General features: G+C 42.9%; 1 protein-coding gene across 1 annotated transcript in view; it reads left to right on the forward strand.

Annotated features, from left to right (window-relative positions):
• Positions 1 to 23600, forward strand: part of PANK4 (pantothenate kinase 4 (inactive)) — a 362653-nt gene that overhangs the window by 195836 nt on the left and 143217 nt on the right. Inside the window, exons 11-12 of the mRNA XM_069240981.1 lie at positions 15483 to 15595; positions 16038 to 16125. Of these exons, the coding sequence (XP_069097082.1) occupies positions 15483 to 15595; positions 16038 to 16125 (201 nt within the window). The remainder of the gene's footprint in view (positions 1 to 15482; positions 15596 to 16037; positions 16126 to 23600) is intronic.

The raw sequence follows: 23600 nt of genomic DNA on the forward strand, positions 1-23600 counted from the left end.
TGGCTGGTATGATTTGGATGCAAGCGCTGCAATCATTCCAAAGACCGTGTTTACTAGAGACTGGGAGACCATACCGAAAGTGGCCTCAATAAGGTTGGAAATTGAGCCTGCTAAAAGCAGGGTGCAGCAGCAGTCAGTACTTCTACAGTGCACCATTCTGGTGAGTCGTGGCTTTCTATGAATGGGGGAAATTTGTGACACATTAGACATATAGTAGGACATGACAAGCAACATCAGTAGCGCCATGAGCATAAGCGCCTAGAGTTCGGTTGCAAGGGTCTTGGTTGGAATAATGCTGCAATGAAGAAAGACAAGCAAACCATAACAAAGGAGAAGAAAGCATAAGCACATATTCGTGCACAGAAGAGAGCAAGTTTTAAAGCAGAAAATTAGCACCAAGTCCCACGGTAATTTAAAGTTTACATTAAAAGCCCCAGGAGATGAAGGAGCTCGGGCTGATTAAGCTCTGCATGGAGCCACGGCATGCTGGAGCTGAGGTAGTACAAACAAGTAGGGAATATTTTAAACTCATTGGTGAATAGTGTATGTACTTCACCTGTTGAAATTATGAATAAATATGTACTGTTCTTGCCCTTTGACATTGAATCCCCCGTGCTACTTTCACAACCCAAGAAGGGTTTCCAGTCACGTTTTGTATTTGTTCTTTCGCTAATTTATTCCTTGGTTATATGGTGTATTCTTTATCATGTACACATAGCAATAAAGATTCCACAATTCTCAAAACTTGTCTTCCATGAGGTTTTACTTTTATTCATTTTGTTTGAAATTCATTGTGAATAAACTTGCAGAATGATTGTTTTTCAAAGTGTACATTGTATCAGTCCTCGGTGCATTTGGAATCTATATTATCCCCTCATCAGAGGATTGTTCACCTAGGAATTACTATGGGGTAACCAGGACAGTGATTACGGCATAATGTACATCATTAAAAAATCATTCTACAAGTTTATTCACAATGGAGTTTTGAGAATTGTGTAATCTTTATTGTCATGTGTAAATGATTAAGGATTTACCATATGATCAAGGAATAAATTGGAGAAATCAAATGATCTGTAACAGGAAACATTTCTTTGGTTGCAAAAGTAGTGCTGCGGGGACACTGTCCTTGAAAGGGAACAGTGCAGATTTGTTCATATGTTTCCACACTTGTGATCAGAAAGTGATACCCCACCCGCACACTGATAAGTATACGCAAACAGAAATAAGTGTTTGGAAACCAGGATTGCTTTGATTTTCATAAAGGATTTAACTATTGGAATTACTCACAACCCCTAAATTTGCACCCGATCTGCGGGTTGTAAAACCCACGGAGATCAAAGGAAGATGAGTTTCTACAAATATAAAATCAAAACAACTCAACACTGCCAGTTTGCCGTAAAGAAGACCCTAAGGTAATCAAAAGAATGATGGATGCAACTAATTCATTAATTTCAACCTCTGGTAATTAATCAGGGGCAGCATCCTACTCCATTGTTACTTTGCACACCATGCAACCACAGTTTAAAGCGAGCTATCTGCAAACCAGTCTTGGCCCTGCACCATTAGGAACATTCAAGCCCAAACTGTCAGTTGTGTTTGATAAAGGACGCCAGACCAGGTCCTACAAGAAAACAAGCAAACCAAGACTGGTTTTGCCCTTATTAGGCAAAGTGTGCATGGGGCCCACGTCTGGCCTTACCATTCGCATTGAGGGTGTCCCACTGAAGTATCCAACAAACTGATGGATTGAATGGTTGCATGAGTCTTGGCCACAGATAATTGCTCGGGCTTCTTCCAGGTCCGTTGTTATATTGCACACCATGCCACCTCAATTTGGACCCAGCAAATGCAAATTAGTCTTGACCCTCCTCCTTTGGGAACAGTCCAGCCCAAATTGCAAGTTGTATTTGATAGAGGAAGACCTATAACCTGAAAATGAACATAACAAAACCAAAGGGAAAGAACAAAAAAGGATCCATCAGCAAACTTCTAACTAAACCTCAAATACAAGAGCATAAAGCGAATTAGGTACTTCACGTACACAATTCCAAAAGCAAGAAATGTCCTACAGAAAACAATGGTGATTCATTGATCAGGTGATGGCAGGCGTATTCATAGGGCCAGTTCCTTGGATACTCAAGAAGGAGTGTGAGGGCTATACTCTTTTACAGTCACAAGAACCAAGTTGCAAATCATGGGACAAAGTAGCAACAGAGAAAAAGCTCAACCCCCCCTCTTTATTAACCCCTTCTTTAAGAAAACCAGAATTTACCCCAGCAGAGTTCAGCATTATGACATTTCACAAATACAGGGATGCAAGCGAATAGGAGACCTGTTTGAGGGAAGTGTTTAACCTCATTCATAGCCATTAAAAAGTGCTATGATATTCCGAAAACTGAGCATTTCCTATATACTCATATCATATCAGACCATGGATTCTCTACCCCGCACTCAAACCTAGTGCTAGTAGTCCCCTAGCTAAATTTGAATTGTGATTCTTTCAGAAACAAATGACAAAAAGGTAAGTTCAGAAAGTGACATGAAAATAGCTATTCAGGTTAAATTGACACCAGGGAAAATACAGAAAAGAAATAGGGAGGCCTCTCACAGACGTGCAATGGAGCGAGGTATTCATTAGAGCACAAAACGCAGCATAAGCCACTTTGGCCAACGAAGATGTGATTAAGATAGACAAGTAATAGTAGCATACACCATAGAAAAAAATGGGAATCAGGAAAAATGTAACTCGAGGAACTGCCAGTGGAGTTCTGTTAGTGATGGCCTCTTGGTTGATCCTGTTTGCCTTTGTACGAAACTAGAGACTTCCGAGAGAGACATCATTTATACAGGAGATAACCAACCTGTTTCAAACTACAACCCCTAGATTTCTAACGCATTTGAAGCTAGCCAACAAACAAACTTACCTTCCATGCACTAGTAGAAAGAAAATAATGGTCCTCGCACTAGGCGCAGCCAGTCAATTACCTCACTATGGGGGGAGGGCGAAAGGCACCCCACAAGAAAATGTCTATATAGAATTGGGAATATTTTGCCATTGAAAACATAGCAGCCACTTTTGAAGTTTTAACACAATTTTATGACCCACACTGGACACCGTTCTTGCAGTTTCTATGAACAGAAACAAAAGTACTTGCATACATCAAATCATTTAAGAATCCTAACTCATGGCGTGGAAAAGGGAACACTGATGAGCAATTTGCTCCATAGAAGAAGGAACGAAACACTTAGCAACTAGTAATAATGTCTAACTCTATCACTCTCACAAATTTGGTGTTAGTGCTGGGGAACAGCTTGCCTGCTTAGCACAAAAATAAAACCTGTTTGAACAATAAGAATCAGCTTCCAGAGTGTGTGAACTAGAGGAATGAGCACAATGCAAGAGATTTTCAGAGAACAAATGTGAGCTGGTGGCTTCCCACAGTGAGGGTGGATTTAAAGCAGACCCTCTGCTTCTGAGCCTCTTTTGCCTTTCAACAAGGCTTTGGTTTACAGTTTATTGGCAGCCTGGTCTAAATCCGTCTCTGTGCTGGCCATATACCCTTCCATTGCTAGGTGCCATACACTTCCATTAAGGGACCTGAGGTTCTTGACACAGCATCTGACACCAGAGAGTCTTTTGGTGGAAACTTTCACCTGTAAAATAAACTTGAATGTTTTTCTTTGTACTCCTCCAGGCAATTAGTTAAAATGTTTTGATGGAATGGGCAGTGGCATATCAAATGCTTAGAGCCCCCCCAAAGTGCGTTGAAAGGGCCCCTCTCTTACCCACGTGCGGTCCTTATCCCTCACCTACCATCATCACAAGGACGCTCAGAGACACACAGGTTACAGAGACAGGCAGCTCAGGTCCCAGACCTTGAAGCAGAGCTATTCCCAGTCTAGACAGGTCTTCAGGTTCTGGATTCAGATTAATGTGCTATGCCGCAGGTGAAACAAAACGTTCAGGCTATCGAGCTAGGACAAGGGTGAAAAAGTACAGGCTCACATCTTGTACAATAAAGCTATGGACTTCTAGGCAGCAGAGATCCATTAGGTTACATTGCTTCTATTGTGTGATTATTTACACATCACATATGTCAGTCTGTGGCTGGCCAGGATCACTCTAAAAATTGACACGGTACTTGAAACACCACATTTGAAGCACAGTCCCTAACCTATTCTCCATTCATTCACAGATACTGATTCATAAATTGTCAATATTCAGATTTTACTTAAATTATCTCACTGACTTGTATTATCTGCCATGGTGCAGCAAAACTGGTTTATGCATAGTGGCTGAACGCATGCATAATCCCACTCATTTCAGTTGTTTATATTTTTCCTAATTTCTTTTTTTCCACACTTACCTTGCTTCCTAAACAGTGTGGGCCACTTCAAGGACTCTGTTTATAATGCATGTTTCTTACTGCATGTACACTGGCATACCGAAGCAATTAAAATCTAAAAGATGCTCCTACATCCACTAGTAAGGGCAGTACATTAGGCCATCAAGGAGAAGGCATTGCGGTGGTCATATGGACAACTTTATTACAACCCACTTTCAGATCAGTAATCCACTAGTAGTACATCACTCCGGGCTCCTATTTTCTTTGTCATCTCTTCCAGGTTTATGGCTGTTCTGCTCTACTATTGATTGCCATTTTAATCTACAACCATCAGTGGTGTCGTGTGCGAAGAAGCAATCTTGAAAGGCAAAAATCAGACTGTCATTATTCTGAGGCATCCTGCTGCCTGCAGTTGTGAATCAGGAGGTGCACGTGGTCACAGAGTGAAGGTTGTTGTCCTCACAAGTAGTGAAGAGAAAAAACTATTGCATTTGTGGATGAGAAGAAGTAGACCAGCTCTTACTGGCAAAAATCAAAATATCACAAAATTCGAATGGCTGTTCCGTCCTCGCCTATGTTTTCCTAGCCAGTTCCTTAAGGCAGCATCATGAACCTGCACTTCAGTGAAGAATCAGAAAGTCTTTATTGACCGCCAGGTTGCTTTGCCACTGTAATTTAGGACAGTCATGAAAGTTTGAGTCCAAACTAGACAGAAATAGTCTTCCATTTTTGGACTTGATAAAATGGATGCATTTATAAAGGTTATCTTTTTATTTTATATGGAATTTGCCAATGACGTTCATAGGAAGGTAGCGGTAAGACAGATTTACATGTTCCATGTAGTTCAAGACACTGCTGTGTGACTGATATACAGATTGAAGCAATCACCTCAAGTAGCACCCCTCAGAATTATAGACATATGGCCTACTTCACAAAAATAGCTAACACCTTTGAGTAAGTTTACTACTCTCTATATTCACAAACTGCAGGTACAAACGTACTACAAAAATGTACATTTTATGCCTCCACCCCAGGGTAAAGCATGTGGCTTATTCTTGAGTGGGTGGGTGACATCCCTCCCTAAACACCTCCCTGACCCTACCCTCTAACTCTATTAGCCCAATAAGTAGCTCTGAAGCTGTCCCTATTCCTCCTCCGTAATCACTTTGCCTTTTAGGAGTAAGTCTGTCCCTTTTCCCACCAACATCTCCTGTGTCCTTCCCACATTTACCACTAAAACGTATGCTTATTTTTCGAGAAACTCCACAGTCTGGTGGTGAATTCCACACACATGAGTAGGTAAAACTTACATTTTACAGAACCAGAAATTGTACAACAAAGTGCAGTTTATAAGTCAGACCCACAATGTCTGGCCTGTAGAGCTGCTTAATACAAAGACCATCTGTGCTTTAAAAAGCCTTTGCAAGATTCTCCCTCAGATGACAGTTGAGCTCTGAGGTTCAGATAAGACTTGTCTCTCCAAGATAATTAAAAACTAGTTCCATTGGAGCAGTCTTGGCTATCTGTGTTGGTTCACTTTGTTTCTCATTTGTGTCTCACGTCTATGATTTTGTTTCCCTCTCCCATATGTTTATTCCCTTGCCAACATTCTCTCATGTGACCCTCTTCTGTTGTTCTGTCTTTCACATCTTCCTTGTCTCATTGTTCTTCTCTCCATTTCCTCTGTTTCTTACCCATCTCCTCTGACCTCTTTTTTCCCCTTCCTCCAATTTTATTCTCATCAGTTCTATATTTGGTAGTTTATCATTTCTCCACTTTCCATATTCGTTGTCTACCTCTTCCCAACTCTTTTTTGCCTCTTTTTCACACCTGTCCCTTTGCCTTTCAATTGTCTTGGTTACATACTGGTTTCTTTAGTAGCTGTTTCACCCTACTCACTAATCAAGATGCATCTTGTTCTATTGTTGGTCACTTTATCAACACCCTACCTGTGTTTTGATATTATGTCTTTTATCATCTTGCTCTCCCTCTCCTGTCTCCCCTCTCTCTGTGCCTCTTTTTCAGCTCTCTTATGCATGTCTCTTTATTTACTCCACTCTCTGTCCGTATCTGTTGCTTTATCACATCTGTTGTGTCTCCCTTCTTTCTCGCTCAGCTCTCTCATTCTCATCAGTCTTCTTTTAATTGTCACTTTTGGCCTTTCTCTTTCTCACCTATTTCTCAGGTCTCTTCCTAACCTAAGTCTCTTTCTCACCACTCTTTTTTGTCTCTCATGCTGTCTATCACAGCTTTCTCCTAAGTTGTCTTGATCTGTCACCCCTCTCATCTGCCTTTTCTTCCTTTTTCTTTTTACCAGTTTTCTTTCACCACTCTCAAGCATTTGTTTCCTCCCTAACTGTAGCTTTCTCTCTCAGCTGTCCATTCTTTTTATCTCGCTCACTTGTCTCCATCTCTCTGTCCTTTAGCCTCCTCTCTATGCTGCTCTCGTAGCTTTCTCTTTCTCACCAGACTGTCTTTATCACCTCTTCTCTTGGGACTTTCATTCTATATCTCTCGGGTATGTTTAAACTGTATCACTCTCTGTCACACCTGCCTCTCACTGTCTCAAACGTCTCTTTATTACTGATTAGGCCTAACATTCCTATCCCCCTCAGTCTCTCACTTTTGTCTCTCTCCCACTCACCTGTGTCCTCCACACCGTCAGCCTCAGTTGTCCCTTTAGTCTGGCTGTATCTTAATCACCCCCACTATCTCACTCATTCCATCTGGGTTTCACTCACTTCTCTTCATCTTTCTCTATGTTGCTCTGCTTTAAACCAAGAGGAAATGATGCCAAAGAATGCAGCACTCTTAGTCTGAGTGATGAATTATTTAGGCACTTCCCAGATATCAAATAAAAGCACACAAATATATGAACATAACCATTTAACACAAATCCATTGAAACACGTGTGAATGCCAAAATACTCACAGCAGTTAAACGATGACAGATAAAAATGTGCAATAAATCAGCAGTGAATTTTATGCAGTGAAAAAAAATTGAAATATATATATGTATATACATAAATCAAGCTAAATAGTTAAAAAATTTAAAATGTAAATGCATTACCATGGATGGGGGTTGAACCCGTCATCCTTGCCAGCACCAAGCAGAGGAACCCTGAACGGCTGAGGCAGGAGAACATCCCCCGAAATTGGATGGTCCTGAGCAGTGCGTCCACTCTCAGGCAAGCTCCTTCCTCAGTGCCAAGTTTCCCAGTCTTGTTTACTTTAAACTAACACAAGAGGAAGATTCTAGTAACCCCCTCCTTTCGGTTATGAAATTCAAGCGCTGGTTGTACTTGCTCTGTGCCAAAAACTTGCAAAGGAACGGGCACTACCCCATTGCGCATTCCATAGACAGAGATGTATTTTTCCTTGATAAAAACATTCCCAGCCCAAGGCTCTGTTATCATGTCTACCTTCCACATCCCGCATATTATGATCCGGCACGGTGTGACCCTGTTCTGGTGAGAAGAGCGAAAACATGTTCTGTGTGGAAAACAAGCTTGGTGTGGGAAAAACCCTGTGCCGCCGCTGTGACGGCACCTGAAGCTAAGCACAAAATGGAGTCAGTGGTCAAGATGGGGTTGGTAGTCAAATACTTATAGCATTACACTTTCAGCTTCATTTCCTTCCTCTTGGTCTCTTTATTACCTGTCTTGCTAGTCTCATCTATTTCTCTCAGCTGTGATGTGCCTATTACTCTCTCACACACCTGTCTCTTCCCTGTCTCCCTAAACTGTCCCTTTCTTACCTTTCCAACTCCTTATCAGCTCTACCCTTTTGTTTTTGGCAGCTATGTTTCACCTACTTCTGTCTCTCTCACTCCTTTATCCTCTTATTTCATCTGCCCTTTTCTCACCTCTTGCACATGCCTCAACCACTCTGTAAGATGTTTCTTTTTCACCTCCCTTTCATTCTTGCACCCCTCTCTTCCTCTCTGCCTCACACCTGTGCCGCTTTACTGCCCACTTCCTCTCATCATTCTTTTATCCTTTTTAGGTCTCATCTAGACTGCGCTCGGGCTGTCTCAAAGAGACTTATATTCAATATGTGGGGTTCAGCCTGCCAATAAGCTTCCCATTTGCTGGCTCCATCATTATCATATTCTTTCTCCCCATTAGTCCATGACATACATGTGCCCTGCCTCTACCTGTGTTTAGCCCTCCTCAAGAGCATGCCCAATTACCACTAGCCATCCACTGCTTCCATTTTAAGAACTATGTTTTCTTTGTTTGAGCACTTCAGACGAGCGCTTGTGTTTTCACTCGCTCCATTTCTGTAGAGAGGCTTGAAAATCGTATTCTTGTCTCGTCACATTTGCTGTGCACTCAAAGACAGAGGTCAAATGTCACATGCTGTTTTCCGAGGGCGCCTGTTTCCCCCCCACTGATTTGAAACACCCGAGCTGCCCCGGCCCACTTCTGTGGCTACCAACATGAGCTCCAGGCTTAAGGCCCCGGTACACACCAATTTAACTCATGCTTGAGATAAAAAATATAAAAAGCAAAATATTCCTTTATCAGCTGTGGTGTCACAGTAGTGGGGCATAGCGCATAATGTAGATGTAGACATACCAAAGAGACAAGTGACACTGATGGCCTTGCTTCAGGAGAATGTGGTGGCCTTCTTGGCTGCCTCAGACAACAAGACATAGGGCCTAATTTAGATCTTGCTGGCATTATCGCCAATCCGCTGGGCGTCCGACTTGAAAACACCATTGAGTCAACTATGTTCCGCCCGTCATATTTAGATGTATTGCAGCTGAGCCACCGTGGTGGAGTGCTTTTCTTAGCTGTCAGGTTGGCGGGTTCCCGCTAACACCATTTAGATGTTACAGTCCTGCAGGAAGTGTACTGACTGCGGATTGCTGACAGAGAGAGCCCATCGCTGGAACCAATGGACAGCGTATAATGGCCTTAGCAATGGAATAGAAGTAAGTCTTGCACACACACACACACACACACACACACACACACTGTACTTTAGCCATGTGTCCCCCTGCACAACACACTACACAACACATACACACTATAATCTAAACACCACACGTACATGCCAAAAACACACTGCCATACATCCATGAAACGCACATTGACACTGTACAAACACACGATGCAATCACAGCAATTGACACAACTACACACTCGTCTACACAAACCTATTCGCACACAAGAACAACTACACAGATCACGAACACCACACAACACTCACCTGAATGTTGTCAGGTACCATTGTGTCCCAATCCATAACCCACAGAAATGTGCTCCAGACATATGCATGTCCTAGTAATTAAAAAAAATTACTTTAAAATGTTTATGACTGCAGTGTTCCCGAGCCCATATGCAGTGACCACACAATGTACACAGCCAAAACGGGTTCCCTACCTTTAGATCGGGGGGGAAGGGGTTTTTACTCCATGGTCCAGTGGCAGCAGCGACTGAAGTTCATGTCCTGTCGAAAACAAAAAAAGAATGGTGAAAAAAAGGTAGGTTTGTACCCCATTTTCCCTACACTCTGCCAACTCAGTTGTGGAGGTTGGACCGCCACAGTTGGCTTGGCAGTGAGGCACATCCAAATATGCTCGGCGGTGAAGGTGGCTGGAGTCCCACCATCAGCCCCTATTCCCAATGCTGATGTTGAGGTGGCTGGAGATTATTGGTGGAGTCGGCGGGACTCGTCGCTCTTACGCCTCTGGTTCCGCTAACATCTTAATCGGGCAGGCAGACTGCCTAGTAGGCGGACAGGTATCCCAATTGAAAAATCGGCAGCAGGACCATTACTGACAAGATCTAAATCAGGCCTATAATCACCTAAAAAGTACATTGCACATTGTTTCCCACTTATCTAAAGCACCACTAACAATTTAATCTTTACATTTATAGTACATCTTTTTATAAAATAATCAATGTCGGCATACTTTAAAATAAGTCAGGAGTTTATTTTTAAAGTCAAGACAATGTTCTTTTCTTGACGAGAATCACTTCTCGTATCCTTTTAATGTCTTCAAAAATGCGCCCCCCCCCCCGTTGTTACATTTTCTGACTTACGCAGGTATATGGCCTTCCATATTCTGAGATGGTTGCTGTGCTACATGCCTTCACCTATGGATGCAGGTCCCACCCACACTTGAAAGTGTAGGCTTGATGCACAAAACCAACTGCAAAGGCCATTTATTTGAGCAATACAGAAGAAAGTGAGCACGGTATTCGTTCAGTATCTGGAGGTAGACGAGCCAGCAGATTATGAGTCCGTGCACAAACCAAGCTCATCAAAATGTTTGCTAAGTACATTGTGCAAGAAACATGTTAACTTAGGATAAAGACTTTACAAACTTAGCACGTTTAGTGAGGCCTGTGTTCTTGACAAATGTGCACATTAACTGTTTCTCTTTCCCATTAGTAATTTTATAGTTATTTGTATTTAATTTGTGCAGTTATAACACCCATGGGGTGTTCTGAGACATGTTTGTAAAACACATTTTCAAAACCGAAACCAGTGAAAACTCCTTAGCTAAAAGACATTCACGTTGACAACGCCTATAACTTTCAAATTGCCTAGACCTATTGGATTAGCCAATGCTTGTTTGTTTGCCATTTTACTTTGCGCGAACTCAACTCGGGGGTATTGGAATGCCCTACAAGCGCACCAGTTATATTGCGCAAGGGGACACTCATTTTTTGTAGGCGCTGGAAGATTAAATGATTTGCCCAAAATGACAGGATGTTGCGCAGATGCTGTGACTCGAATCCTGTTCCCCAGCTCCAAAGTCGGCCGGTCTGGCTAGTTGCCTATCTGCTCTCACTCTGTGCTCTGCTAGACCCGCCTTCTCTGCCCGTAGCAGTGAAATATTTTGCAAGAGTGTTAACTAAGCGTGTATCTTTTCTCCAGAGAGACACAATGCTGGGTGTAGCTGTTCTGTTTTGTGCTGTAAGGCTTTGTAAGTAGGCTACACAAATAATGTTTTGCCTAAATAGAAACTTCTGTCCAATACGCCTTTCCCTCCCCCAAAACCAACTCTAAGGGGGGGGGGAGTTTCTAAACCCATTCCGTCCTTGGAAAAGGAATTATTATTGCTGTCTGAGGGTGTAAATCACCACAGTTCCTAGGGTGTTAATATGTCTGAAAAATATGTGTTTATCCACAAACACTGGTGCCTCCAGTTGTACCCGAACTTTTAATGGCCTCCGCTTCCTGGATCACCCGTTGGCTCACCCCTGTGTAGTACTAGTGATTCATATAGGTGATATCATGTAAAGATGTGTTGATTTACTAGCGCAATGCACCCTGAACGTCTCGTGGTCGTAAATTAAGCCATTACCCATGTAAATTCAACCTTATTTCGTATATTGTTTTGCGAATCGAACCCTTTCTCGTATATTCATCGTTTGTTCTGATTCTCACTTTTCTTCCTCATTTATCCCGCTCCCCATCTATCTTTAGAAGGGGGTGTTGCAGTCCTGTCAAGTGCTACGCATGTTGCGTTATCGTAACGCAATTTAAGTTATGTTCCTGCATTACCGCGTCATCGGTAACTTGTCACCCAAATAAATTGAAGAGAAAGCTAAGCAGGATATGTCTAATTCCGTGCCTCGTGAATGGCTCTACTCTTTTCAGTTAGGTGCCGGACAGTGACACCTGTGGCAGCCAGTGCTCCTGACACATGAACAAGTTTACATAAACACCTGAGAAGAGGCACTCTAATCCGACTAGGCCTGAGAGTGTTACAGGCCTATGTTGCAGGTATCGGTAGGGCCAACTAGATTGGGCTGCTTAACACTTGCTGACTGTAATGCTTGGATGGAAACATAAAACGAATACCTTCTCATTGCGCTGCTCGCTACAGACTAGTAAGTGCCACTAGTACCTTCTCCAATCTTTACTTAATTTACTTATAGCACATAGTGATCGTGGGCCTAAGTAACCTGAGTACTAGGTTAGTGGCCTGCCATTTCTAGTGCTTTGCAGCAGTTTTAGGATCTTGGAGTTTCTCATTGCTCAAATGGGTGTAGTATTTGATATGTATAGGCTTTCCTCGTCCACTGAAATTATGAAAATGTCACACATAAGATCTGGAACCTTTGCAGCTTTCTGGTGGTGCCCACATTGTTGCAATGTTAGCGCCTGTATGCAGGTTTTCTGTTATAAATGGTTATCTTTGCGAGTTGTTATAGGCCTGTGTTGATTGCAGTATTATGGTGCCACCCTGTGGCGCACATGTGCATTGTTTTTACCCATCCAACCAAGTATACGTTACATTTCATATCTTCAGCAGTATTGTATTGCTCTTCACGGTAGTATCTCATGTGTTGTCCGTGTTTGTTATATGTCAACGCTCAGCCATTCTTTCTTGCAGCATCTGGCACAGGAAGAGTAGAACTTTGTTATTGAACGTGAGACGATTGCTGTCAAAAACAGAAACATGCAATTGTACCTTTTATTCTGTGCTGTGTTCTTTGTATGTTTCAAATCTGTACAAAGTTGGCGTAATGCCTCATTACATTTCTGCCATCCTTTATTATATTATGTCGGAGTATTCACGAGATAGAAGTATTGGGCATGCACAAATCACTACAGGAATGTATCACTTGGACTGCAGTACTTTACCAGAAGTTCTCAGGAGGGGTTGTATTACCTTCTCTATTTCTCTAATAATACCATAGCACGTCACCTCAGCTTGGAATGTAATGTTTTATCAGAACGTAACAGCAGAGCTCTAGGGCATGTTTTGAAATATTTTTGAACTTTACAATAACTACCTCCCAGAGCCCTAGTACATTACCAGATGGTCTCATCCATTCTGCAATATCTTAAACACGACCTTTCCTGCTGAGCTTTAGTATTTTAGAATATTCCTTAGCATACACTTTATACATATCTACAGGGCATAGTTACAGATCTAGAGAACATAATTTCGCCATCTAAATGTTAGGTCCAGAATTCTGTCTTTTATTATTATTATTTTTATTTTTTTAGTGCGTCGTCGTCGACTTTTTGGTGCGACGTCTCTCCTATGGTGACTTCACATCAGTGCTTAATCTGTGCTTGTTGTTTTCAGCGCGGAGCACCGGCATTTATTTTTCTGTCTCAGGCATTTACTGCGAGTAAAAGACACATGTGGGGCAGACGGAGGAAGAGAAAAACGAAAAAGCGTCACAAACGGGAGAAAGCAGAAATCTGCAAGAGAAAGCTGAAGGGGCAGGGAAAGGCTTTAAATAGATTGAAGAGGCCCGAGATGGCTTCAGGTTTACGCTGCCTCAGTATTCCGTGTTGGCATATTTAATTGCTGCAGCCCCGTTTTTTAAGGGGAGGGATTTGGGCACCGGCACGTTTTTATTTACAAATTAAGTACCGCGTCAGATGCATGTCCTGGAAGGTCCAGTGCGCGTGGTTGCCATTCTCAGATTCTTTAATCCGGTGTCCCCTATGTTTGTAGCTTCCTGCTTGCTAGCTTTCCAAAATCTACCCTCCTTGTTGCAAATTGCGCACTAGATTTCTGGCGGAGCAGGGAGTGTCACATGTGAATCCAGAAAGTCTTTAAAACTATTATTATGCGTCACTTAACCACTTTCTTCTCACCTGGGTTAGAATATCTTTTCCCAGAACCTTCCTGCTGAGCTGCAGTATTTTACAATACTGTTCAGCATGCACCGAACACCTAATCTACAAAGTTGCAAAACTTTTTAAGTGAGAGGATGCGCACCAGTGATTACGTTTCCTGTTAAGTCTACAGGAAGCCTAAGTTTTAATTAGAACTTTCCACATATCTACATTGTGTGCGCCTCTGTCTACGCCTCTTTCACTCTTACATGACTTCTCTCCCACTCACTCCATTTTTTTCCCTCCATTTCTTTCTCCTTCCATCTCCCTATATCACAAAACAGCTTAAATACCTGTAATAATATAGAAGCACACTGACCATACATGAGCCTTTTCTAAAAATGCAACTCAAAAACCTTGCCTATCTGTTCTCTTCTTTAGGAAGACTGAGTCCAGTGCTTCTCACCCCGTCCAGATACTTTTGCAAGTGCACACACCTGTACCATTACTTAAATATAGTGTCTTGGTTTACATTTTAGATCATCTGTTTGTCATGGCCCTCCGGACATCGAACAGTATTTAACATCTTTGACAATTGATGACTTGACAGTAGTTTATTTGAGAATATTTCAGACATTTTAAGTCGGTCACGTGTCTTACTAGCCACCCGGACTCACCACTTCCGGAAACACATGTCCTTTCCACTAGGCTAAGACTTGCAGGGTGCCTTGGGAGACTCAATTTTAACGTGCCCCTAAACCCATAGGCCCTCTATGTACTGTTCAGGAACACTGGTCATGCACGAGTAATGCTCATGCTAGGTGCAGATGTGAGTCATTGTTTTCCAGGTCTGTCATATAAGGAGGCACCTAACTCCTGGACCAGTCACATTTTTATTAAATATTGCCCCATTCAAATCGGTGGTGGTTCAGTGTTTGGTAGCCAAACATCTTTTTTGGCCAGAATGCCTGCGACCTTGTTCTACTCCAGTAGTAGTAATCATTAGTATCCATATAAATGGCCAACCTATGTTGTTGCCATAAACAGAAGCTGAGCTCATTTCAATTAGGATTTTCCATTTTTGAACATGATAATGAGTTTTACCATTCCCAGACTTCATATAAATCTCAATATAGCTAGGGTACAGAAACAATTATTTGCCCCCTCTAAACCTTCCCACCCCCAAAACCTCGATTCCAACCCTGTACTCCGTGGAAAATGTGACACCCTTATTCTGCTGAAAACTAGAAAGTGCCTTCCTTGATGACACTTGAGTGTCAGCGTAAATAGGATTTTTAAGCCTTCATGATAGCCAGGTATGAAATTGTCCCTCTTTTTCTAAGGGAAGATGTCTACCAACATATTCAGTATTGTATTTTAGTAGATGGGGTCCCAACGAACATCTCCAGCTCTCTCCAACAATTGATAAAGAGGTTGTTCGCCCATATCATGGTGCTTTCTAAGAACCGTGGTGGCTGTCACAAACTAGTATGTTGAATGTTGACATGTCATTCTTGTATAAGCTATGACTATTCTTTTGCTGTCAGTGCTTGGTAATATTTCCCATGTTTTTTTTTTGTTTTTTTTTTGCCAGGTAACCAAGCGGGCAATCGCTAGTCAGCCAGAGTCAAGTGACGCGGTGAAGCGAGCAGAGAAATTCAAACAGAAGTACTGGAATAAACTTCAGTCGCTACGACACCAGCCTTTGTAAGACCATAAAGCCAGTCCCCATTGAGACAAGCATCTTGAGATTGATGGTTTAAGAGGGAGCGAGTTGTAAAATAGTTCTAAGATCTTGGAAAACCTATGTGAATTATAGGATATATATATGAACATTCTGAGGGCATTAAAGTAAGTTGTCAGGTATGTAACTACTAGCTGTGGAGGCCTAATGTGTGAGTACTCTAGCTACAAATGTAACTTAGTATTGCTGAAGGATCACTTTTTCAGGATTGCAGTTTTTGAGGGCTCTAGAGGAAAGTCGCAATTCTGTTTCCTTTGCTCCATAGCAAAACTGTTAGAACCTGCATGCGGTGTTCTGGATTCTGGTGGAGCGTGAACAGTTCTCGTGTTAGTAACTTTATTTGTAGCAGTTATTTACCAGATCATTTTCTCTCTGTAAGAACGATCTTTATACTTTTCTCGCTAGTGCGTATGGATCACTTACAGTTCGAAGTCTGCTGGACACAAGGGAGCACTGTCTAAACGAATTCAACTTCCCAGATCCTTACTCCAAGGTAAGTCAAACTCACCTTGTGTATAAATGCACATATAAGTTCAAATCCACTCATTTTAATTTCAAAGCTGCTGAAAGTGCTTTCACCTCGTTTGCTATACAGTTTCTGTAGTGTTGAGTGCTATTACTGCTCACAGTGTCTGCTTTATGCCACAGCAATGAAAGATGTAGGAAGCATTGAAAATTTACCGACACGTGGTTCCCAGTGGAAATGTTTTACTGATATTTACAAGTTTTTTACAGTGCTCAGACATAATTAGCGTAGCACTAATGAAAATCCGTCTCTAAAGGTAGAAAACAGCCAATTTAGTTCTCAACGGCTATTGTGTTAGCAACACAGAAACAAACTGTACGTGGAATTACGTATTGCAGTGTAGTTACACACAATTAAAATAGCCTAGTTATTTATAGATCAAATTACAACAGTGAAACAATTTGCTTAGTACAAATTATTATGTGTAGATTGTCAGTGTTCGCTCGTCAATGTTTTATCCCAGTTGTCAGGAATTTGCTGGGGTCATCAATGCAGGTAGACTGTGCTAAAGTTGGTCACTATCCAGCTACCTTAGTAGCTAAACTATCAAATGAGATGTGGAATATGAATGGCCCTGGTAAAGGGAGTAAATATACTGGGAAACAAGATGTGCAAAATTTGCACCCATATTCTAGAGTGGGTCGCATTATACTACAGACTCGATTCCTGCCTAAAACATGTATTCTAGTCAGTGATGGTATAGCTAATATATTGCCTTTGGTGAAACTTCAACCCGAAGCCCGGGTAGATGTGTATTTCTGACCCCCTGCATTGCTAACAATGATGAACCCAGCACAGACCCAATTTAAGGATGGAAATGAGTGCCGCCTACTTATTGGGGTTCAAGGAGCGCTTACTGTGCTCTCTGTTACTGTTCTCAAAAGTGCGAAGGTGCTTGGCCAACATTGTGGGCCAAAGTCTCTGGGCAAAACACACAGATTCTCAAAGTTACTGCAGAACTTGTTCTTACTTTTGGCGGTTCTTGTTGCCAGCCTCAAGGGGAGTGGCACTTGACCCTTAACTTAGCCCTTTTCTTCCGTAGCAAAACACATCATGCACTCCTGGCATAGGACGTTTTTTACACTTCCAGTACTCTTCAATAATGCCTGGTGTTCTCTCGTGACCAAGATGAATGGAATGATGCTTAGAAACCTTATGGCAACACAGTATTAGGTTCACAGCTTGTAAGGTTTGCACGTTTGAAAGACACAATGGAATGTTCACTTTAGCCTTTGCTTTGATTAGCCTTTGCTTTGATTAGCCTTTGCGAGGCCGACTCACCCAACCACCCTGTACATCAAGACAATGAATTATTTCCTCCTTCTGCTTGTGCAGTGGTAGACTGTCTTCCCTAGGACGCTAACTATCATACTACTAATCCTGTTTGCCTGAACGTTATCTACGTGACATGAGGCTTTGGACCATTTATATAGTTTATATAGATCTGTTTTAAATTTAACACAACAACTTCTAGATGGAAAGCCATAGATGTTCAAACATTGAAATGTATACACTGACTTTTTTTCTCACTCTTGTTTTTATTGGTCCTAAAATAAAGCTGTAAAACATTAAGTTATTAATCTTTGAAATTTTCATGTAACAATTTTAGCCTCCAACTCCACATTTTTGTCTGCATACTCCCTGTCACAATGTTCATTAATTTATTCTAATTATGTGCTCCTTTCGTATTCCAGTCGTGTTTGTTATACCCTTTCCATATCTGTTTGTTTGTCCCTTTTTTTTTTCTTCTCACCAGCACCCTGTCTCTCAACCTACTAATCTCCCTCAACCCGTCCTTCCTCTTGAAAGGCCAGAACCTTCCAGTATTCCCATTTTGCTTCAGCTCGTTTAGTGTTCCCTTCCCATTTTCTATCTAGGTATTTGTCCTTGACACTCTTCCCTGATTTGCATCCATGACTCTTACCTTCCCCTAATATGCCCACCTTTGCTTTTCTATGTCCTGCCCACCCACCTGCTGTTTGTTCTCTTCTCCCTGTTCTGTTTCCATACCTCTTCCCCTTAGCCTGATCCCAATCTGTGCCCCTTTCCACCTGGACCTCGTTACCATGACCTGTCTGTTCCAGTTCTCCTTCAATCACACAGAGCAAAGTACTACCTTCAAGTCTTATGATGACTGTATTTTTGAAAAGCATTCTTTTTTAGCTTTGTTTCAAGTTTTTGTGTTTTGTTGATCTTTTGTTTTGTATTGTTGGTCGCCCGTTTGGATGCATTTACGATTGTGTGCATTTTGTATCTCGTGGGTTAAACTCACTCAGTACATTTGTGACTTTTAGGTAGTGTTTTGTAGTACTTTTGGTGATGTTGCCTTATATATAGTTTGGCTGGTCACCTCCTTCTTAATGGAGATTACAAGGTATTATAAGTGGGAGCAAACTGGCAGATCCTTGAGTTTGCCGCTGTGAGTTATGGATGGTAAAATCTACCACAAATCCTGAACTCAAGAGGGGCAATGAAAGTGCAAAGGCTCTGACCAGTAATTATCACACTCTATGCCACTTTACGCTTGATAAGTGCCATACAGAATATTCAGTTTCATGAAGAGCTTTCCTCCACAGACTTACATCCCTACAGTTCCAAAAGTCAGAATAACTAATAGAACACCTGTCACCGTACTAAAGGTTGAAAATACTATACATATATTGATCATTTAAGTTGTATCAGTAGATAGAACCTGCAGTCTTGCACTACTACTACGAAGACATCAAGGTCAACAATAGAGCACCCTATACTTGGCATTCACTTATTCAGTATTTATTAATGACTGAAGACTGTATGATTTGTTTTTTTTCTTATGGCAAAGTCTGCATTGCCTCTTCTTTTCTCCTTTGGGACTACCCAGACTGACCCCTTGCCCTCAGAAAGAACCCCAGGTATTCATATTAATGAATAAAAGCGTCTTTCTGAATAATCAGTTTACTTGTGACTATCTCACGCAAATTTAAACCAACACACAACTTGCACACTGTACATTATAAACAACCCTTATGTTCAACCAGTTCTCTCCAATAACCCATATGTTTGTAGAATGCGTTGCTGTAGATACGCATGCTCTGCATACTCCTGCCATCTTGACTTGGGTTTTGACGTTTGCAAGTTGTTATTCTTCGAAGAAGTTTTTCAAGTCACAAGATATATTATGACTTCTCGCTTAGTTGGCAGTGAGCGTAGGCACCAACACCATGTAAGATATTTTTTTCTTGCCATCGGGCTCGGGCTTGTACTGACAGGGCTCAGTGATCAACAACTTATCTTGCTTTTCTTCAAGCCCAACTGGTCATTTCGACACTGCCTGAATGGAAGAAACTCTCGCCTAAGGAACCTTTGTCTTGGAGAATGCATGCAGAGTAATGGAATGGATGCCCCTTTGCCACCTGAAAATCTTTTGGACCGACCACCACCAGGTGTGCAATGTCAGCGTCTTCTGGATCCCCTTGAAGCCAAGGACCTCTTCAACATTGAAATTGGCTTTGGTGCCAGAGCCAAAGAGTCCATCAACTGTGAGAATGCACTCTGTGCCAAAGGTGCCTTCTACGGCCATCCCTGAGGAATCAGAGCAGCATATCCTCCTTCATTTACAGGAGGAGTTGGATGCCAGAAATCCCCGTCATACAGGCAAGATATTAACAAAGCTGCCTCCTACAGCATCCAAGGCATTGCCTCAGAAGAGGACGCTTATTTTTGAGAAAGAACTCTATACAGAGCCTCCTCCAACTCCAAAATACATAAGGACAGGGGCACCAGCCCTCCTCCCAGCTGCACTTCCTCCTGTTCCTCCATCACCATCTCCTCCTCCACCTCCATCACCACCAACTCCTCCAACACTGCTGTAGATATCACCTCTTCGCCAGAGGGTTCTTCCCACTCCCCTTATGGAGAAGACAGCTCACTTCACCCTTCCGAACACTGTGCTCACCACCTGACCTGGTGCCTGCTGATGGCCCGTGCAATGACTAGCAATATCAATTCTCCCTGAGGGATCCTGACCCAATCATTACCCGATTGGGGAATCATCCACCCCCCTCCCCAACCTTCCAAACCCAGATGATACCACAGCGTATCATGATGAGATTGCGGCCACTTTTTATAAGGTCGACATGCATAGCCTCCTCGTGGACATGTTGTCCAAGACAGCGCACTGTACAATTTCTCAGAATGTTGAACGGTATGTGAAAGTTCACCTCAGACACTTTAAAGTAACCTGTAAAAGCTAGGGTGCAAAACCTTAGATGGAGAAAAATATAAACAACCCCTTAATGATCTGCTACACGTAATGGGACATATTCCAGTGGACTTCCTCATAGTCTATACTGTGCACAAGCATGCAAATACCTAGGCCAGTGGCTATGCTCTCCCACCTGACAAGGACAACAAGAATATAGACAGTGCAGGGAAAAAGGTATCAGCCACCCTCTGGAAAATTGCCAGCTCGGTTAGCTTTCTGTTCTAATACAATACAGCACATTGAGATGAAATGCAGGAGCTCTTCAAACAATTTACAGATGAGCATCGACAAAGATCATCAGTTGATGGAGAAGCGTAAGACCATTTGCTGCGTCCTGGCACTACTGCCTGAGGAATCAATACCAGTATTCAGGTAAAATACCACACCTGACTCCATGTCTCAGGTTTTAGACCTCCAGCCCAGCAGCATCTGCTCCACTTGCCCTTCAGTGGTGGACACTGCTTCAGCCCATAGGTTGACCAGATAATGGGAAAGATAAAGAGGGCATAGACACCGCTAAGGAACTGGGTGCCCTTCAGACTTCTACACCTAAGTGCTCCTTTTTGAGACCGCACTACAGGGCAGGTACCAAGACCACCTACATAGGTCCTACTCCCTCCTAGCAAAGGCAGCAGCAAGCCAACCACCAGCAGTCACCAAAAGGGTGCTTCATGGGTGCATAGAGAGATAACAGGGGCAAGGGTAATGAAGGTTCAGGCATGGGGTCTTCCAACTCCCAACAGTGACTCCACGCTCCTTCCCCACAACTACATAACACCTGTCTGGGACAGGCTCCAATATTTTGTCCCCCACTGACAAGAATCACATCTTACAAGATGACATTAGCAGTGTCCTGCCAGTGCTTCTACCTAGAACGTCTCACGCCACCATCCAATGTCTCACCCACAGGCTCATTCTCTGGTGCAAACATCTCACTTTTCTAAGGAAAGAGGTAAAAGTACTCCTTCCAAAGGGTGCTATTGAGCCAGTGGACTCTGTACCACTGGGAACAGGTTTGTACTCCCTTTACTTCTTAATTTCAAAGGAGGACAGCTCCGTAATGCCCTTCCTGGACCCCAGGATAGTTAAACCCTCTCAGAACATTTCCACATTGTCACAGGAGTTGATCCCTCTTTTAGAACAAGGTGACTATATGGCAGCATTAGACCTCAAGGATGCCAGCTTCCACATCAGTATTTATCCGGCCCACCAATGCTACTTGTGCATCGTGGTAAGAGGCCGTAATTACAAATTTAGAGTACTTCTCTTTGGTGTCACCTCTGCCATAAGGGTCCCAACCAAGTGTCTAGTAGTGGTCACCGCCCACTTGGAGAGGGGGCTTCCACGTCATCCCCTACTTCGACAACTGGCTGATAGTTTACAAGCAGGTAACAATGCCTAGAGCACCCAAAGTGACCATAGCTCTACTCCACAGCCTTGGGTTCACGTAATCTAACTAAGTTCCATGTACAACCTCTCCAAATCCAGACCTTCTTGGGTGCGGTGTTGAATGTTGTTACAGGTAAGGTTTACCTGAGCCCACAAAGATTTGCAGTCATGCAACAGCTTATACTTCTTTTCAGCCACCTCACAGTCCGAACAGCAATGCAGCTGCTTGGCATGATGGTCTCATGCATTGCTGTTGTGCCCCACACCTGGCTATACATGCGCCCTTTGCGGCGATGCCTTACAGCACAATGGTCACAAGCGGAGGGCCAAATGGAAGATCTAGTGTTGGTAAAGGCCTGTGTGCTTCGCTGTCTGCAGTGGAGGAGCAACCTGCTGAGGGGACCCCATTCTCCCGGTTCCCATTACCACAGATGCTCCCCAAGCTAGGTGGGGGCTTATCTTAAACAGATCACAATTCCAGGGTGTGTGTGTAGCCCCCATCAGCAGAGCCACCGCATCAGCTAGCATCAGCTACCTTCAGCTTCTGGCCTTCTGCCTTGCTCTCACAGCCTTTCTTCTACTCATCCAGGGCAAAGCTGTCCTGGTCTTGATCGACAACATGACTGCCATGTAATACTTTATAAAGCAGTGGGGCAGTCACTCACGTCCCTCTTCCTGCTGGCACATATAGATTTGAAGTGAATTGTCCACTACTGTATCACCAAAAAGCTACACCCTCTAAAACCTGCGGTCAAGGATATCTGCTACCGGCACCATCTCCTAAAGTAATGCCTAGCCTAGAGCGTAAAACATCTACATCAAGCAGCCATAGCACCCTACATGCAAAATAGGAACACACCTCCCTCTTCCCTGTGGTGAAAGCCTTTAAGGAATGTCTTAACAGGGTCATTCCTCCTAGGGTTTCACCACCACAAGTGTGAAACCTAAACATTCTCCTCATCAGACTCATGTGCCCACCATTTGAGCCCTAACATTTCTGTTCTCTTCAGTGTTTCTCTTGGAAGGTGGCCTTTTTAGTTGCAATACTTCCCTGTGACGCATTAGTGAGGTGCCAGCCCTCACACTGTAGGAACCCTTTGTTCAGGTTCACAAGGACTGAGTAGTACTGAGAACTAATCCTAAGTTCCTCCCTTAGGTTGTCTCTTCTTTTCACCTTAACCAGACCGTAGAGCTCCCGGTCTTTTTCCCTAATCAGACTTCGTAGCACATAGAGCGCGTCACATTCTAGGTGTCAAGTGTGCGCTCATGTGTCACCTTGACATAAGCACCAAGTCTTTTTGCAAAGGAGACCAGCTGTTTTTTGCTTTTGCCAAACCCCACAAGGGCCAGCCTGTATCTAAGGCTGGCATTCACAGGTGGATGGTTAAATGTATCCAGGCATGCTATTGTAAAGCCAAAAGATCTTCCCTGTTGCACCGAGGGCAGTGTCTACGCAGAAAAAGGCTGTAAGTATGGCCTTTTTAGTAAACATCACGCTAGCTGACACGAGTAAGGCAGGTACATGGTCAACTCTGCACGTGTTTACTAAACAATACAGTCTAGATGTTCCAGCCAGACAACAGGCTATGGTTGGCCAAACAGGTTTCAAGGTACGTATTTCAGACATCTGTATCATCCACATTGAGCTACAACTTAAGAAAGGGTACTTCTTTACACTCTATGCAGACCATATGTTTCTACAGCAACACATGCTACAAATGGACAATGTTGATTAACCTGTAAGTACCTGTTTGTAGCATATAGTGCTGCAGCATCACATTTGCCCACCATCTTCACTGGACACATGAGG

This window comes from Pleurodeles waltl, chromosome 6, assembly GCF_031143425.1.
Source record: "Pleurodeles waltl isolate 20211129_DDA chromosome 6, aPleWal1.hap1.20221129, whole genome shotgun sequence".
NCBI lineage: Eukaryota > Metazoa > Chordata > Amphibia > Caudata > Salamandridae > Pleurodeles > Pleurodeles waltl.